Source organism: Scatophagus argus, chromosome 23 (genome assembly GCF_020382885.2).
Source record: "Scatophagus argus isolate fScaArg1 chromosome 23, fScaArg1.pri, whole genome shotgun sequence".
NCBI lineage: Eukaryota > Metazoa > Chordata > Actinopteri > Scatophagidae > Scatophagus > Scatophagus argus.
The window spans coordinates 11128022-11147540 of NC_058515.1; the positions used below are offsets into that span (position 1 = coordinate 11128022).

At 45.6% G+C, this 19519-nt stretch overlaps 2 protein-coding genes across 4 annotated transcripts; both read left to right on the forward strand.

The window, feature by feature from the left end:
• The first annotated feature begins 912 nt into the window (after positions 1 to 912).
• si:ch211-212k18.5 (sal-like protein 2) lies at positions 913 to 7802 on the forward strand. The gene is made up of 3 exons (XM_046380469.1): positions 913 to 1427; positions 3088 to 6404; positions 6557 to 7802. The coding sequence occupies exons 1-3, from the start codon at positions 1352 to 1354 to the stop codon at positions 6785 to 6787; spliced, it is 3624 nt and encodes a 1207-aa protein (XP_046236425.1). The 5' UTR covers positions 913 to 1351; the 3' UTR covers positions 6788 to 7802.
• A 2631-nt stretch (positions 7803 to 10433) lies between these two features.
• slc7a7 (solute carrier family 7 member 7) lies at positions 10434 to 19295 on the forward strand. 3 transcript variants are annotated; one of them, XM_046380472.1, is made up of 10 exons: positions 10434 to 10717; positions 13187 to 13823; positions 16470 to 16595; positions 16688 to 16832; positions 17566 to 17689; positions 17779 to 17882; positions 18002 to 18098; positions 18220 to 18369; positions 18559 to 18742; positions 18897 to 19295. In XM_046380472.1, the coding sequence occupies exons 2-10, from the start codon at positions 13331 to 13333 to the stop codon at positions 18962 to 18964; spliced, it is 1491 nt and encodes a 496-aa protein (XP_046236428.1). In that variant the 5' UTR covers positions 10434 to 10717; positions 13187 to 13330; the 3' UTR covers positions 18965 to 19295. The 3 variants fall into 3 exon arrangements, with proteins under 3 accessions (XP_046236428.1, XP_046236427.1, XP_046236429.1); XM_046380471.1 differs by having other exon boundaries at positions 10434 to 10660; XM_046380473.1 differs by lacking the exon at positions 10434 to 10717 and adding an exon at positions 10772 to 12185.
• Positions 19296 to 19519: the final 224 nt, after the last annotated feature.

Below are 19519 nucleotides of genomic sequence, written 5' to 3' on the forward strand. Positions count from 1 at the left end.
AACACCTACTTAAATATAGCCCTCCTCCCCCTACTCCTCCTCATCCACCACCACCTCCTCCCATTTTCTCTTTCTCTCTTTTATCCATTTCTCCACGTGGTACAGGAGTAAAGGCGGGGGGTGAAAGAGGGACATTGTGCTGTGCAGCAGTGGATCCGGGGGTTCATAGTGAGAGAGGGGAGATGCTCACTCAACTGTGTCCAGCACGCCATTGTCAAAGACTCCCATCTATTCTCTGCCTTTTAAATAGAGCTCCAGTAAGATGCTTTTTTTGGGGAGGGGGTGGCGGTTGGTGTGTGTGTGTGTGTGTGTGTGTTATGCGCTCGTTGATAACACACGAAATACACGCATGCATGTGGAACGGCTGCGTGGCCCCACTTGTACACAACAGTCACTCACTGATAATTGCCCCTATGAAAATCAAAGGGTGCAAATATCTTCGTCGCCCCTTCTCCTTCCCATCCGGCACAATAACACCACTGCCAGGACGGATTTTTTGACTCTCGCTGATGAAAACCACCTGCCAGCCAGTTATTATGGTTATCATTTCATTCTGAATCAGACAGCAGACGCAGCACACCTGACGGACGAGTCACCTGTTAAGACCTGTTTTAGACACGTTATAGCATCACAATTTGACCCCACTGTGATTTTGTCCTCTTCATCATTAAAACGTTTATCTTAATCAGCATAGCCAAATGTACCCCCCATGTAAATTTTGTTTCAGGCATCCAACAGCTTTGACACCTAATTGTCATGTTTTATTGAAAGTTTATAGCTGCTGCTTGAGCGTGTAAAGAAAAATAAAGCTGGGGAGAAAGAGAAAGAGCGAACCAGGGAGGCTGTGTGTTACACGCCATTGAAATGCAAATATCATTGAAGAACAAGGAGTGGTTCTGTGTGTGTCTGGGTGTGTGTATGCTGTGTGTATAGTGTGTGTGTTTGTGTGTTCCCTGTATGTGCATGCAGCCGGGCAGCAGTGAGAGAGGAGGGGCGCAAATTGGACAAGTTTTTCGGGGGAGAGAAGAGACTTTAGAAATCAGCCACACACACGCACTCTCGGCAGCCTCATATGACACGGCTCAGACCTGCGGCTTTCCTCAGCACCTATGTCCTGTTTTCTAACCTTCTTCCACAAAAAAGACGCGCTTTTTACATTCAGAAGTGATCTTACACATTTTTTGGCGTTTTTGAAATTTCCTTTGTAACTCCAGGGTTAGCGGGATTTGCGCGACTTTTGAACTTTGGATGCTTGGATGGTTTCAGGAGCGCTTCCAAGTGCGCAAAAAAACGTGCCGAGTGCCATTGAAACCGACTGATGCCCCCCTCTCTGTCTGACTCGCCGTGAATCATGTCACGCCGGAAGCAGAAGCGACCCCAGCATCTAGTTAACGCGGATCCGGGGGGCCCAAGGCTGCTATCTCACGGTGAGAAAACATTTTACACGTGTGCATGCGTCTTTTTTTGTCTGGGATTTCTGGAAAAAGGGAAAGCCTCCTGCAGCTTTAGGTGCTCATCACTGCATGCAGAGTTCACTGTCTCAAACCCTTCAACAAACTTTACTAAAACACAGTTTGGCTTCATGATATCTGCATTTATTGCGCGTTTTCTCCTGATTGTTGTCATTTTTATTGATTGGTTTATGCACGGCCACATTCCAACAAATACACCTGATTTAGCAGACATAAAAAGTTTAAGATCCAAGTTTGTCAACTAACCCCTCCTGCTTTGTCATTCGCTGTATTGGGCCTCACTAAATGGAGGCCTTAGGCACTTTGGTTGGGGCCAACAAACTTGTCCCTGTGAAGTGAATAGAGTAGGATTAACTAACGCACATCTGTGGCCATTTTCATGTTTGTCCTCTAGGAAACCAACAGGCTGCTCAGCGCTGACTGCTGGAGGTCTTTGATTAGTGTAGAGCACTCTCTTATTTGTTAACAATAAGGTGCATGGCTGGGGGGAAGGGAAGGCAGTGTTTTTGGTAAAGATTAATCTTCCACCCTTCTATTCTTTTTTTTTCTTTTGCTCTTCATCCGTGCTTTTCTCTCCTATGTACCCCTCTTCTCCCATTTTCCACCTTCTCAATACTTCCCTCCCCTTTCTTTTTCCTCTTTCTCGCCCCCCATCTCTATTGACTGTATACCCCTACACACTTGGGGGGGGGGTGCATGAGAAAAAGAGATTTGGAGGGGATAGATAGAGAGATTGCACTCACACTTGTTTGTTCTATGTTGTAATGGGTCATATCTTCCGAGTGCATGCATCCAAGATTCTCTGCAGGTAAACTTCCACAAATCAAAGTTTGCCATGGGAGTTAATCTTGTGTTTCCTGCATGTTCAGATTTGATCATAAGTCACAGCGAAGGAATTTCACAGAGGTACTGTCTTTCATTCCATCACTATATCTCTCCAGGAGGGAATAGTTAGTTTGTCTCTCCATTGTTGTTACCCTCCCCCCTTCCTTTTTCTTTTTACTCTTTCTCACTCTGTGCTCAAGATTCTGAAAGAATTTGACCCCTGAGCAGCAGAGGTCAGATTAGTTGACCAATCAGAGTGTCTGGACAGTGCCCACAACCCTTAGCGTGGCCTGACCCTTGACCTCCACTGTGACGTAAGGGGGAAGGGTGAATAGGGAGATGAAAGACGTAACTGCTGTAGGGAGGGAGTGGGTTAAGAGGGGTTATGGGTTGTCTTGGTGATGCCCATTGTCCTCTAAAATGTGTTGCCATAGCAGCAAGGTGGTCTGTAAGCTTTTTTGTGTGTGCAAGATGTTTGAGGAGTTTTGCTCCAGAGAGCACAGATTGAGACAAGACATTACAAAGACTCATAGACTGCAGAGCTTCTTTCACATGCGTACTTCTTTCTTTCTTTATTTTGAGGCCATTTCTTGGCAGAAATCACAATAGGATCTTTTGATTTGCACACAAATTTGCTAATTTCGAAACAATAAGCAGGAGCAACGAAATAAGTTTTAATGAACACACACACCTGAACTCACACCCACAGCCTTTGCAAAGCAATAAATAAGTTACAACAAGTTTTTAAAAAAGCCCTTGTTTTTCCTTTTCTTCCTCTTTCAATCCACAGATGAGCACCTGGGCATGAAATCACCGTCCACATCTCTTGGCTCAGAAGTCACCTCATCAGGGTCCTCCTCCTCATCCCCCACCTCTCTCCAAGACTGCCAGCCGCCTCTGGCCCCTCGCCCATCCCCTGGTGGGCTCCACGCGCCCTCCCTGCCCAGCGAGAGCTCGCCTCCTCCTCACTGGCCCAGCCACATCGCCCCCTTCACCACCTCCCTCCCCAACACCCACTCGTCCCTCTCACCAGATTTTCCCCACCCCTCACTGTCATCCCAGACTCACTCACCTCCACCGCTGGGTCAAACCTCAGGTTCCCACCAAGGAAACTCTCACTCCACCATGACCTCCCCACCGATAGGCAACTCAGCCACCACCACTACCTCCTCCTCCTCTTCGTCTTCCTCCTCTTCCTCTTCTCTGTGTGTGCCACCTCACCGTGACAGCTCCAGTCCAAGTCAGCAGCAGGCCTCCAGCTCTTTCGGGCAGCAAGGACAGATCCAGGTGCCACCGACCCTGGCAGTACTCCTTGAGGAGCTGAGGGTGTTACAGCAGAGGCAAATCCACCAGATGCAGATAACGGAGGAGATCTGCAGGCATGTCCTAAGGCTTGGAGGGGCTGTCTTTGGTCAAGATAATAATTCACCAGCCACTGGCGCAGACAGTAATCAGAAATCTACAGGAGCAGCATCTTCGTCACCAACGCACCCCTCCACTGCCACACCAGTAACCACAGCCTCATCACTTTTGACTAGCCTTCCATCTTCACTCTTCCCCCAGCCATCTGTCTCCAAATCAGGTGCTTCACAAGTTAATGGCAGCAGACCTGCATCCTCCTCTACCTCTTCCTCATCTATTTCATCCACTATCAGCTCCTCTGCTGCATCCCTACACCCATTGTCCCTGTCATTGGGCCTGCCACCACGCTACCTCCATGAGAAATCATCCAACACCTCATCATTTGGTCATAGTAATGGTATCGGTTTCCCAACTCCCCCCCTCCCTACCACCAGCCATTCCCAGGATCTGCAGCCCAGTTCCTCTCTGGGATCTGCCTCGTCAACGGGACGACCTCAACATGTGTGCCGTTTTTGCGGGAAGGTGTTAAGCAGCGATTCATCGCTCCAGATTCACCTGCGGTCACATACAGGTGAAAGGCCCTACCAGTGTCCAGTCTGCTTGAGCCGATTTACAACCAGAGGGAACCTCAAGGCCCATTTCCTGAGACACAGAGAGCAGAACCCAGAGCTGTCCCTCTCCCTGCTGCCTCCAGCGCTGTCTGAGCAAACACAGAGTGGCTCTGTCTCTGGTACCATCCAGAGGAGGAGAAAACGGCGGGCTGATGATGACGAGTCATTTCATGGAGTGAAAGGAAGCATTCCCGGCATGACAGAGAACATGGCTCTAGGATTCCTGTCAGGGACATCTACACGGCCCTCACCTTCCTCCCTACCTCTGCCCCCCTCAGTTGATATGGCGTTGCTGTCCACAGCCCACTCACTGCTACAGCTGAACAGGGCTTCAGCTGCAGCTGCTGCCAGTGCATCTAGCACTGTACTGCCATCTTCCTCCTCATCCTCATCTTCCTCTTCCTCCATGGGCAATCAGTTCAAAGGAGCAAAGCAGCAACGATTTGATGAAAACACACCTCCTCACTCTGCCCTCCATACAACCTCCCCATACTCTCAACTGGCCCACCTCCCCAAGATTCTCTTCCCTGGAGGTGCCTCCCCTCATCACCTTGCACTTCTCCGGCCCCCAGCCCATCCATCCACCTCCCACCTCACTTCGCCTCACCAGCTACCCTTCCCCTTTCCACCTTTCCCCAAGCCATCCACCTCCTCCCCCTCTTCATCCTCTCCAACCACATCTACCCAGACCTCAGACACCTCCAAGTTGCAGCGTCTGGTACAGAAGCTTGAAAAACAGCCACATGGCGGTGCCTCTTCTTCCTCCACCTCCTCACAAACTCTTGCTGAAGCAAATGGGGACACACACGGCCATGACCTGACCACAACCTCTAGTGCCTATCGCAGGGAAATGTTGGCAGCTCTTGGCCTGAGCCCAAGTACCAATGCAGCACTAGTGACCAGCCCAGGTGTCTCAGGCTCTGACACTACAACTACCACAACTACCCTTTCTCTGCCTACTGCCCAGGCTGCTAATCAGTGTGGAGTGTGCCTCCGTGTCCTCAGCTGCCCCCGAGCTCTGCGTTTGCACCAGGCCACACATCTGGGTGAGCGGCCGTTCCCATGTAAGCTGTGTGGTCGTTCTTTCTCCACAAAGGGCAGCCTTAGGGCCCACTTGGCCACTCATCGTGCAAGACCGGCTAACTCCCGTACCCTGAACTCCTGCCCATTGTGCCCGCGCAAGTTCACCAATGCTTTGGTTCTTCAGCATCATATCCGCTTGCACCTAGGAGGGCAAATACCACCTGATGAAGATATGCCTAATGAAGACAGCGCAGAAACGCAGAGCGCTCTCTTTGATGAAGGTGAGAATGACTCCACTGTCTCCCCATCTAACGCCCAACTCCTTCCTCTGGCTTTAACAACAGGCTCCAAGTCTCAAATGGATGCTCTCAACTCAGGGTCCACTCCTAAGCAATCCACAGCTGCTGATGCCACTTCTGTTAAGACAGAGGAATCAGAGGGCTCAACGCCCAGTGTAAGCCCACCCCTGACCCGTGATCCCCCCTCAGTGGGAGCTAAGGACCCCCTGCGTCTGGGAGACAACACTTTAGCCGATGGTTGCCCCATGAACTCTGAGGAGGAGATCCATGCTGACCTGGGCAGCACTAGCCCTTTCAAAGCACCCTTAGCTGTTTCTCATTCAGCTGTAGTGAATGGAGACACAGAAGCAGATGACACCCCCCTTTCCCTCTGTATTTCAAAGCCGGGAGTAGAAAATAGAGGGGTTAATCATGATGAATCCTCCTCCACAGACAAACCCATCCCTGATTCTAGCCCAAAACCCCCAGCTGAAAATCCTTTACCTGCTCTTACCCCGCCTGCCACTCCCAAAGCTACCCCTGAAGCAGAAGAGGCCTGTGGCAGTGTACCACAGGAGACACAAGAGAGAGATGCTGTCCAAAGCAAAAGCAAGAGTGAGACGACTGCACCCAGAGAGCCTTTGCCAGTTTTGGATGCAGAGCTGGAGAAGGAGAGTCCAGTGAAGGAGGGTTATGGTGTGCCAGAAAAGCCTTCAGGGGACCCTGAGCCTTCTGTCCCAGCACCAGCACTGCACACCCAGCCTCCTCGGCCAGACAAACCCTATAGCTGCACCCAATGTGGAAAGGCATACGCCAGCCGTAGTGGACTTAAGGTAAGGATTGAGAATATTGTGGATTTATACAATTACTGAGTAAAGCGACAATAATTTTAATGTTGCAATACTGAGATATATAAGTGACAAAAGAAGATTTCATCCCTCGTGACGTGTGTAAACTTCTATTGTGTTATGCCTCCCATTGACAGGGCCATATGAAAACACACCCTGCAGTTCTGACCAATATGCCTTCCAAGGCTCAAACCAATGACAATGACACTGTGGAGGATTGCAGTTCACACTCAGCCAGTAAGAACCCGGGACAGCAGGAGGAAAAGCAGGGATTGGCTAAATCCCCTGAGAAAGGTGACAGCACAGAGCCTCCACCAATCAGTGTTGTTTCTAATGCAGCGGACGAGCCTATGGACACTACTGTGTAGAAGAGTTAGTATTGTTAAATGGCTGCAGTCAGTCTTAAATGGATCCTGACAAGGGAATGTATTTTTTTAATAGAATGACATTTGTTTTCTAGAGTTATTCATTCTAACTCCTGTTTACCTTTTGTATTAGGCACATAGATCCAGTTTGTATTGTAGTTACATTGTAGTAACATTACGAGAGATTTGTGAATGTAGTATTTTAGCTATGTATTTTTGTATTTCAAAGACCACAGTGAGGCCTTATCGTACACACTTCATAGCATTTTCACAATGAGAATTAACTGTTACGCTTTTGTTTTTTGCTGATATCTAATTCAGCACATTCTGTATAAGCTGATTTGAATAAGAGGACAGTCCAGAATTTTACAAGATGAACTCCATACCAAAACAGGCCAAATTAGCGACGGCCAATGTGTGTAAATATGAACTGCGGTTGCATTATATGTGGGGTTTTGTTTTATTTTTACTTTCTTTTTTCCTATTTGTAATGCCATGCTGCTGAAAGCATGTTTCTGATGTGCTGAGTTGCACTGTGAGTTGCACTGTGTCCTGTGCTGCCGAAACATCAACTTAAAAACATGTTAGCAATGATGATAACCATGACGATGTTGATAATAATAATGATGACGATGATTGTGTTGGATTATCAGTACTTTTGTGAGCAGTCCTTGTACTTCTAGCCGTAAACTTTGCTAGCAGCTAATTACCTTATGATGATTGTAAATGGTCTTTCTTGTTGCTGATGCTGTCGACAACAAGGATGATCCCTGTCGGTTATAAATCCCCCTCCTCTGTCTTTCTTTCCCCCCCTACCCTCCTCTTTGCTCTGCTCTCCTCTCTCAAAGCACTTGAGAGTTTTCTGCTCCTGCAGAAATAATCTACACTCACTACATTCCTGCTTCGCCCATTTTAGTATTTGTATGCTTTGCTCGATCCTTCGTAAACCTTTTTTTGTAGCAATGACAAAATATGTTCCATGCTTCCTACATGATGTATAAAAGATAATTAAACAATGGCGATGCGAAGAGGAGTCCTGTTTGTTGGTTGTCTGTGTGGGGTATTTTTTTTCTTCTGGTGTTGTTTGACTGGGTTCAGTTTGAGCTGTTCTGTGAATTCACTTATCTGTTTAAGTATTCTGTTTGCATGACTCTTATTCTGTGCACGCCTGCATGTACACTGTTGGTCAGTTTTCGCTTGTTTGTTCCAGCTCTCTGTGTGTCTGAATCGGGAGGTCCTTTGTCTGGGCTAGCTGTCTCCTCATTCTGCCTTTTTTTGCCCTCACAGTCTTTTAATATGTTTCAGTTCCCCAGTACTGTGTGTGTGTGTGTGTGTGTGTGTATGTAAGTGTGAAAAGGATAATCAGAGCCTGTATGAGTGTGATTGAGGGTGCAGCTGTAGAGGCCACCACCTCCCTCCCTCCCTCTCCCTCCCCTCTTTCTGTGTCATACGCTCTTTCATACGCACTCTCTTTCATTTTCTCTTTCATTTCTCTCCCTCACCCTTTCTGCTCACTCCCCTCGCCCCCTGTACCCCGTCACCCCTACGCTCCCCCTCCTCCCTTCCCACCCCGTGTAATGAGCTGACACACAGGAAGCTCTAATCCTTGCACAATGCCACCCCTCTTCCCCCCAGAGTGACTGGGAGCGGGACAGGGGGCAACAGGGACCAACCTGGCCCAGCTGTCCCCAAAATGGCCGCCTTTAATCCCTCCAGTTTTTAGCCTACAGTGCCTCCCGAAACCATGACAGCCGGTTACCAATGAAAAGAATGCTCAGGGCAGCGAGCGGGACAAAAGGAGTGAAAGGAGCCATGTGTGAGAAGTTTGTCCACATGCATTTGTGGGGGCGACAAGAGACGTGTCTCAATCAAAAAAAGAAAGAATGATAGGAAAAAAAAGAAGTCATTTTAAAGAGTTTTCAGTTTAAAAAAGACACCCAGTGGATATGAAAATCCACAGGTGTAACAGTGATGGCTGCAGGCTTTATTCACATGTAACACATCACTCACTCACCAGTGAGCATTGATCAACCCCATGTAGACACAATGCAGTTTTTGGTGGTGTTAAAGGCCATGTGATGTGTATATTTGGCTTGCGACTGAAGAAGAATCAACATGCATTTGGGAGACAAAGAAGATGTTTATTCACACCCCCCATTAATTAAGGTGATTTGGGTAATTATAGTTGTTATTTAACTACAAAGTGACTCCATCCAGAGAGCATAGATAAACAAGTGTTCTTTTTAGACTTATTATATTTTTTATAAAGCAAAACAGAGATTCAGCAAAACCAGCAGACAAATTAACTTCTAATAAATGCTTTCTAACATATTATACTTTAGATGTATACGGGAATAAGTATTATCATTAGTGTAGTGTTTGTCAACAAGTAAAAATCCCCCTAAATCCAAACAGGCAAACATTTGTGGAGGCTGGTGTATAAACAAATAATGAGTAAAACACCAAGGGGAGTTACATCTACAGCACTTTATAGTGTGCTATGAACCATCTCTTAAATGTTTAAATACTAGACCTATATTTGCTTTTTTTCACAGGAGCTCCATTGTTTTTTTTTTTACTATTTTTTTTTTTTTTTTTTGCTTTTTTTGCTTTGTTTAAAATCAAAAAATATATTGAGTCTAGTAGTGGGACAACTCAGTTAGGAGAGTGTGTTTTGTGGATGAAATACATAATAAATGTTCAGAATATGTCAGAATAAATTCCGTTTAAGACACGCCGTGATTCTACGTTCTTCGGTATTAATTTATTTTAATCCACAAGAGGGCGCTATGGGGTCATAGTTTGGTCGTCTGTCCGACAAGTGAGTTTAGACAGTGTTTTCAGTGGTTTTTCTGCATGATTTGACGCTCATGATTATCATACCATAATAATTATAGACTACTGAACAAACAAATATCTATACAAATATAATACATACATACAATATAATATATACAAATATCTCTTTCAAAATGCTTGCTATCATTTACAGTTTTTAGGTTCACTTTATGAACTTGTGAGGCACACTGTGTCAGTTACCCAGTACCGCACTTAAGTACAAGTATGAGGAACTTGTACTTAACTTGAGTATTTAAATTTTAAGTTATTAAAAACCACAAACCCATGATGATTTTACAGAACATGATACACTGCTGTAGAACAAACTACCCAGCAGTATATAAAGTATTTAAAATACCAACTTTAAAGATCTGCAGTAGTAAAACGCAACACACACACGAATGCAACAAACGCTGACAGGGAACATTTTAATACATTTCAATGAGTACTTTTACTTAATACATTTTGCTGATTACATACTTTCACTGAACAGAACCTTTACTTGCAGTGGAACATTTTCACAGTGTGATATTATTGCTCTTATTTAGTCTTAGCCTAAAGGATCTGAATACTGTGTACCTAATAGTGTGTTAACCACTCGCAGCAATTTACTATCATAATATAACAGGATATAATATGCCAAAACTTTATCAAAGGACTACCGGTAATGTCTGTTTGATGGGCGCGATAATCTAATTAAAACCTTGTAATGTCACAACGACACTCACTCAGAAGACACAATGCGAGGCAATTAAACCCCACCTCCCTCCTCCCTTCATCTGCGTCGTTTTCCTGTTAGTGAAGCGTTAAAAACTGCAAGTACATAGAAGCCATCGTCAGAGGAGGCAGAGCAGTCAAAACAAGCAGCGTGCGGTCGGAGGAGGGAAACCCACAAGCAGGCTGTTACACAGGGGACGATGAATGGGAGGTCGAGCTGAGATGGAAGAGGTGAACACTAGCTGAAAATTGCGCCTTGTTTCGGATCAATCTGGACACCCAGGAGGAGACAGAAGCGGAGCTGAAGCGCATCTGGAGAAGGTGAGAAGCCCCCGAAAACAGCTGCTCTGCAAGACTCGTTCTGCACTGACATCATATGTAGGTGTACCGCATATAGATACAGTTTACAGTTTACACCACAGAGTGTATAGCCTCGTTTATTAAGCTTTAATGTCAGCACTGCGTGTAAAATCCTTGAAACAGAGTCAAGTGACAGCTTTAGGAAACTAATGAAGTGACCTAAAAAGGTGTTTTCTTCAGATAGGATTCAGAATGTAACCAGGTGATTCCCCCCTCTGTGAGTCATCCTGGCTCATTGTTGTTGAAGTGCTAGAAGCGAAGGCAACCAGATATCTTTAAGTTGTTGAAGATGTTTCACCTCTCATTGGAAAGACTTCTGCAGTTCTGAGATTGATGGGGAGTTGCAGGTATTTCACCTCTAGTGGGGGTTGTCACCTTGGGTGGTGAACACCACCCATGGGAGCACAAATTTGGAGTCATCAGGACTCTACACCACCAGGCGGATAGTGTTATTTCCAAGGAAGAGGGAAGAGAGACAGAGCACACACACATCAGGAAAGTGTTAAAAATGTGTGGCAATCTGAACTGGGCCTTTGTCAAATCGACTAGGAGACACAGAAAACAACACCAAACTTCAACCAGTGATGGACAGAATAGATGGAAAAAGCTGTTGTCGCCTGTGTGGCAGGGTTTGTCTGAGAAACTCAGAAGGATTTTCTCAAAGCATGACACTTCATACCCAGCAATGCACTCAGACAAAGACTGGTCCATCCTAAAGACAACACGTGTACAGACAAACTAAACAACGTGGTATATGTTGTGAAGTGCAATGAGTGGTGCTTGGATCTTTACATGGACTCGACTGTATATCACCATCTCAAGGATAAGGGACACAACTTTGAGGACTCAAACTCAAATTCTGGACAAAGAAGACCAATGGTTTGAGAGAGGTGTGAGAGGCCATCCATGTCCAGATAGAACAACAGAGGCGGTGGCTTACAACACTAACTTTCAACCACCCATAGCACAGTCTTGAGATCCTGCACCAGATGGTTTAACCTCCATTCACACCATCCCTCATGTGACCCTAACGACTCACATGATGGCACAAAGTATCAGCGACCCTCAAGACTACCCCCTCAAAGGTGACAACCCCATTAGAGGTGAAATACCTGGACCTCCCCATCAATCTCAGAACTGAAGAAGCTCTTCAGATGAGAGGTGAAACGTCTTTGACAGTCTAGATATCTGGCTGCCTTCGCCTCTAGCACTTCAACAACTTTATACATGTAGTCATCGGCGCGTTCTGAATCCCCTTAAACAGGAACTAAATCATTCACTCTGTCCAAGATGTAACCTAAAGACAGTCATGAAGGACTGTACTTATCAGCAGCTTTTTTGGACCTTGCTCTCCTTCATTTAAGAGCCTCGCCTCTCACTGTTTGATCACATGCAGGAAGACTCAGTCTACTATCTTTTCCCCTTTTCACGGTCACTTACTCATGAACCCACATGCTGCTCACTGATCTGCTGCTGCTGCCTCAAGGTATCTGAACTTTATTTCTCCTCACAAGCTTCTTCTTATTATATTCGTTTCTAATAGTGATTCTTAATCCTGGTGCATGTTGCTATATGGCTATCTTACTTTTTATGGTGATCTTTTCTCTGCCCCACCCTCTCTCTTGTATCTCCCGCACTGAGTTACTTACTTGGTGTCTTCTGTTCACTATCTTGGGATCAATTTTTTCTATCTATACACCTCATTGTTCTTTGTATCTAACTCGTAGATTCAGAGGTACTTCTGTGTTTCTGAACTCCACTGTCATACAGTCTGAGCCACTGTTCTTGCATGTTTGATCAATCTCTGCTCATTGAGAAATGCTTTCACAATCCCACAGTGACCATCTTAATGTCATATCACTGCCACACCAGCCTTGATGCAGCCCGACATTCCTAACTTGATCAACGGTTCGTTAAATTGAAGGAAGTTCATTTTTCTAACATTAGAATGCGGCAGGTTTCAGCATATCCATGCCCAGTGACATTAACTCACTGAAGGTGAATGAAACACGCTTCCCAGCATGTGTCTGCCTCACCATTAAACTCATGTCGAGGATGATGAACTTTGGAAAACATGTGACCGGCCGCGGCGCTGACACCTGCCGTGTATGTAGGTGGGTCGGTTTGTCTCGGCCTCTAATTCTTCCTCAGGTAGACGAATGGTTACTAACGGTGAGCCAGTGTTTTCAGGCATGCGGCGTGTTTGCTCCTCTCCCCCTCTCTCTGTCAATACACTCAACCTTAAAAGGCCGTTTGCTTTTGTGGCTTAATGGCTCTCCAATCCAGAAAACCACCCTCAAATCCAACAATGTGTACTCTAGTGAGGTACTTTGTTATTTTCTTTTGCATGTTTGTTCCCACATTAGTACCTGCCGCATATATATATATATATATACTATGTTTCTGTTGTTCTGTAGCGTTTCCTGTATGCACGCCTTGACCACATCGACAGCATCACTGATATGACCTTGCGTGTCTCCTTCACAGATGGCAGGAGATGACCACAGATAACTGGGGGAAAGGTTTAGGTCTTCAGTCTCACATCGAGGCCGAAAAAACTCACTGACATATTGTTCAGACAACGGTTTTTAATTTTACTAATTAATAAATAAACCACTAAAAACACAGACAATGGCATCCTACAGCCCTGCCTCAACACAAGAGACGCCTAATGGTAGCGCCCCATCTGTGAAGTCTGGAGACTCAGAGGAGTCCATGAAGCTGAAGAAGGAGATCTCCCTTGTGAACGGGGTCTGCCTGATCGTGGGGAACATGATCGGCTCGGGGATCTTTGTCTCGCCGAAGGGTGTCCTCATGCACAGTGCCTCCTATGGCCTCTCTCTGGTGGTGTGGACCATCGGAGGGATTTTCTCCGTGTTTGGGGCCCTGTGCTACGCCGAGCTGGGGACCACCATCACCAAGTCGGGGGCTTCCTACGCTTACATCCTCGAGGCCTTTGGGGGTTTCCTGGCTTTCATTCGACTGTGGACGTCGCTGCTAATCATCGAGCCAACCAGCCAGGCCGTCATAGCCATCACGTTCTCCAACTACATGATGCAGCCCATCTTCCCCACCTGTATAGCTCCGTACCTGGCTAACAGGCTGCTGGCTGCTGCTTGTATATGTAAGTACACATCTGGAGTGTGTGACATTCTCTGTGTGTATGACACAGATAGACAGAAAGACGAGTCAGTGCACATGTAAGTGGTACTGAGAGTCTTTCATAGCCACAGTGGGTTTTCCACCCCGACAGATCATGTGAGTTTTAAAGACAAGAGAAGTGAAAATGGTGACACCACTGCAGCCGTCAGCAGGTCTGCAGCTGAAAGAGTCACTGACTTCTGACCAAAGAGGAACTGAGCCAAACATAAAATTTGTTATTCATCAATTAGGTAGAGTAAGGGCGAGTAATGCTTTACTAAAGCTCGGAGCAGATCAGATTTAGAAATCCTTGCACGTGAGGACTTGAGTCAGCGACAGCAAGAAACTGGAAGTGTAGGGATAAAATTTCTGTATGGATGAAGTCCAGATTGCCAAGGTAACTAGAACGCAATGGTACTGAGAAAGAGCAAAGCTGACAAACTTAATTAATCAAACTAACAAGATGGCTGCAAGAAAATCACAAAACTGCTCACCAGGGCAACCAAGCAGATCTTTAGAAGTGAAGAAATACCAACACTAAGGCAACCGAACAAGAAGCCAAAGACAGAGATCTTGTTAGGGTAATATCTTTGAGACTACCACTGACGTTCAAGATAAAAAAAAAAAAGCACCATATTGTGCTCGTTTACAACAATATATTACTCATTTACCCACCCACCGACCTGAAAAGCGTACATGTATGAACACACACTTGTGGCTTGCACCGATAAGCTCAGAGGAGGACGAAGAGTTCTGATAGCTGTGAGGTAAAGTCCTCCCTGCAGAGAGACTCTGACCTAAGAGGCTCCTGAGAGCTCAGCACAGTGCAGTGAAGCTTAAAACCAAACAAAACACACTTCCTGTTCACGAAGGACTTTGATTTAAACTTTTATTGTCTGGAGACTGCTTGGAAATGATGATATCAGACCTGATTTTGTAGTCCCCCTTTGTATCCCTGTTTTAACTGAGATTAGAATAAGCTTTTGGTAATACCACTATTGTTCATTTTTTCATCTTATTTTTCATAGCTGTTGGCAGAACTTATCATGAAAATGAGAAATTAGTTTTAACAGGAGTTGGTCCAAATCTACAGAAGCCCATTTATACCAAGAAAATTAAAAGTTCAATGGAAAGTAAGAAACAAAGATGTTTGTTTCCTACTAGAAACTAAATGGACAGTATTTTTTTTTTATTTTTATCAAACAAAACACACCCATGTTTTTCTTTTCTTGATAAAAACGTGCTTGAACCTGTCTCATATGCTGACCCACTTTCTCCCCATGTGACAGGCACAGGCCACCACTCAGATCTCTAAAATATCAGAATTTTCAGTTGAATTATGAAGTGGTAAAGTCAGTGAAAATTTTTCTTCCCGTGTTTCCGAGTGACAAAACCTTTAACTTTTACAAGAAGTACACAAAATCTGAATTTCTGTCCATCAGCAGTGGGAAAACAAAACTATTACACAGAGTTAAGAAGGACCTAAATCTTCGCCTTTGTTCCTCGGCTCAATAACATGTAAACTGAATGCTTTTTAGCATCCCACCTGCACGTGAGTTCACAGTTTTGAATATCTCCGTTTCGCTTCACATCTGGACCATATTTGACCCGTCAGCCAGCTTCCCAAACCTGATCTCACGCCTCCCACCCTTCTAACCTTCCACTGTCAACACACCACACCTCCACCTCTTGTGTGGCCGCGTTTCCTCCTCCATCGCTCAGTGCCGGGGGTGTCGTGGCTTGTTGTGTTTGACCCGGCTTCCTGTTGTGCAATGGACCTGTTATGATCCTTTGTCCGTCAATACATTGGAAGATGATAGTCTTATTATTTGTCCACTCACTGGTCTTCTTGGTCAACGTGGAGCAGAGGGCAGTGATGTAATCCTGTTTTGGCGTCTTTAAACCTCTGAGTGATGTGGAGGTCAGTGTGGAGAGATAAGCGTAGTGCGTGTGAGCAGGAACGCTTTGATGAACTTCATGCTAATGAAGATAAAACCTGCCCACTCAGCTGCTTTGCAGGTGAGTTTGTTTAATCAGTGCTAACAAGACTTGTAGAGTCAGGAGGAAGATGTAGTGCTGCTGCTGCTGCTCACCAACTGGATCATTCATAATGAGCAGACATCCGGTGCCTTACTGTCTCCATTTTTATAAAGATGGTGGGATCATGTGCTGATAAGAGGCCAGAGTAAGATAAGCCACAGAAGCACAAAAACAAGAACAAGGCCTGCAATGCTGCGCAAGTTCAGGGAAAGAAGTGCTAGCCATTCAGGATATGGGTCACAGATCGCCAACCTGGAGCAGAAATTTACAAGATCCTCAGCTCAGAGGTGGTTTCATAGCACTCATATGGCTTTTATGGTGGCACCTGCCCGCACTTGTGTGAGCGTGCGTGAGGTTGTATGTGCTGCACTCAGCTGTTTCCTCATCTGACAAACAACAGGCCAGTCTGCTTGAGTCAGCAGCAGTGTTTCCTTAAACCAGCCGATCCCTCACATGGAAACATGCTGGCTCACACTCACAGTTCACAGATTAAATGTCAAATGTTAAAGAGTTTGTCTCTGTGTGTACACCTATGAATAACAATAATGAATACACGTTTAAGACTGTGCTTTGGTTGCCCCTCCTTCAGGTTTGCTGACCTTTGTGAACTGTGCCTATGTGAAATGGGGCACCAGGGTCCAGGACTTCTTCACCTACGCCAAAGTCATCGCTCTCATCGCTGTCATCATCACTGGCCTGGTGAAGATCGGACAAGGTGCTGAAGCCATCACCAGCTCCTCTCTCTTTCATCTTAAAATGCTGAGCTTAACCTAATGATTATTAAATAAACGTGTTGGCGTTATCCAGGTCAGACGCAGAACTTCGAGGGCCTGTTCGATGGCTCCTCTCGGGATCCAGGAGACCTTGCACTGGCTCTGTACTCAGCTCTGTTCTCCTACTCTGGATGGGACACCCTCAACTTTGTCACAGAGGAGATCAAGAACCCAGAGAGGTGAGGAGATCAGAGTTTGTATGACGGTGTGATGGTGGCAGCTGCCTCTCTTCTTGGTCCAGTGCATTAAAATAAGGTGAAATACTGTAGCTGAACTGTGAGTGTTTAGGAAGGTTTTACTCACACCACGCGATGCAAGCAAAAACATTTCAATCCTAACTGTTGATCTGACCGTTTTCTCTCAATCCCAAATGAATCCGTGAGAATGCTGAAAAATGGCAAAAAAAAAAAAAAGTTCAGTAAAGATTAGTTCAGTGCTTTTCATTTTGTGCTCTAAAAAAATAGTTGGATGCCAATATGAACACTGAAGTTGCACTCTTTGATCAACATCTCAAGCTTCTGTTTTGTCTGCTGTAGTGACTTTACAGGCTACAGGATGCCAGTTCTGGTGTGATCAACATTTGTGGCAATGACTTCCTGAGAACAAGAGGAAACAACCAGAGTAGTAAATGGTACAGAGAAAGTGAAGAGCAAAGGAAAAGAAAAGACCTGAAAGAGTTAGCTATGTTTTGAACAAAGACAAGACATGTGATTGGATCACAAGCCTTTTCCACAGCTCTCAGGCAGATTACATGACAAACACCCTCCCACCTTATCACAATTCTCATCCTCCCCTCCCCCACGAGATCAGTCAGCTCTTGATCGACAGGCTCCCGAGGAAGCCCGAACCTCACACACGTCTTCATCTCACCACTTTTTGCTTCCCTCTGCTGTTTGTTTGTGTGAACTACAGGAACCTGCCCCTGGCCATCGCTATTTCCATGCCCATAGTGACAGTGATCTACATTCTGACCAACGTGGCCTACTACACCATCCTCCCCATCAATGCAATCTTAGACAGTGATGCTGTAGCTGTGGTGAGTGCCTATAATCCTAAATAAATCACATTATTTCGGTGCTGTATTCAGTGAGTGCAGCTGTACACCATCTCATTTTCTCTTTCCAGACGTTTGCAGACAAGGTGTTCGGTGTAATGAACTGGACGATTCCCTTGGCCGTGGCCCTGTCCTGCTTCGGGGGACTCAATGCCTCCATTCTCGCTTCCTCCAGGTGAGCGATTACATTACGTCTGTTCATCGCTGCGTTTTCAGCACCCATTGACTCGTTGTAGATTGCGTCCATCAACATCGTTCATCACTGCCCTGTTGCATATTTTTGTGTTTCAAAAGGCTGTTTTTCGTGGGCTCCAGAGAGGGCCACCTGCCCGACTACCTGTGCATGATCCATGTCCATCGCTACACTCCCATCCCCGCCCTGCTCTTCAACGTCAGTCAGGCCTCACCATCTTTTACTTGCTGTTGACTAATGGTTTCCTTTAGCTGCTATTATTAGTGCATCTTTAGGAAAACACTCCTCACATTTCACAATCCGGTGTTTGCGTCTGCAGGGCCTCATGGCTCTGATATACCTGTGCGTGGAAGACGTCTTCAGGTTGATCAACTACTACAGCTTCAGCTACTGGTTCTTCGTTGGTCTGTCCATTTTGGGGCAACTGTATCTGCGCTGGAAGCAGCCGGACAGGAACAGACCTCTAAAGGTAATTCACTTTCACTACAGTCGGTGCAGCGTATTGAGATCGTGGCAATACAGCAATGCTCAAAAGTGCTAAAAGAGTACACCCAAGATTCCTTTATATACTTCAGTATGCTGTTGCATTTCATGGTATTTTTTTGGCACTTGTGAAGCACCTTGTAGCCATCACTTCTTTCCTCTCTTCCTCCCTCAGCTCAGTCTCATCTATCCGATTATTTTCTGCATCCTCACCATCTTCCTGGTGGTGGTGCCGCTCTACAGTGACACCATCAACTCCCTGATCGGCATCGGCATCGCCCTGTCAGGAATACCTGTTTACTTCCTCTGCTGCTACACTCCGGCCCACAAAAGGCCGCTGTGGATTCGAAGGCTCATTGGTAAGAGGGCTGCAGGATACGTTACAGAGACATTTTTGTTTGAAGTCAGACTGCGTTTTTTAATACTGCCGACCTGCATTCAATTTGGCCAATCAGGCCATTTAACAGAACAGGTTGCTTTAACTTTTCCCCTCTTTGTCACCACCTCTTTCAGCTAAATCTGGTGTGCTGATTCAGAAGGTGTGCTACTCTGTTCTGACCGAAATGGACAAGGAACAGTAGATGTTTGGGTCCAACGCCCTGCCGGAGACTGACAACGCACAAATGCACAACCTGAACTCACCCTGAGCAATCGAGGCCTCGATGGATGATAACATTTGGGCCTGAGCTGGACCCCAGCTTTCTGGCCCGTCAGTTAATGTTAAGGAAGGCATGAGTGACGGCGCTCGGGTGCTTTTTTGGCAAGATTTCACTGTGGTTGAACATTTTAATGCACTCCTGAAAAACACCCGTTTTTATTGCAGAACTGTATAAGTAAAGGCTTATTTAATTCATATGTCAAGACATGTATTTTGTGTGTAATTACATACAAGTAAATACCTTTTTGATTTTACTGCAAGGTGTGAAAATTATTATTATTATTATTATTATTGTTGTTGTTGAAGTGCACAGGAGAACATCTGTGAAACTTAAAGCACTGCTGACAATAGAAACCTTGGTATTATCATCAGTATTTTTTGCATAAATAAAATCAGGCAGTGAGTGAGGTTAGAATATGTTTCTGCATTTACTAAAGTGGAAGAAGAGGTTCATAAAAAGTTTTTATACTCTCAGGAG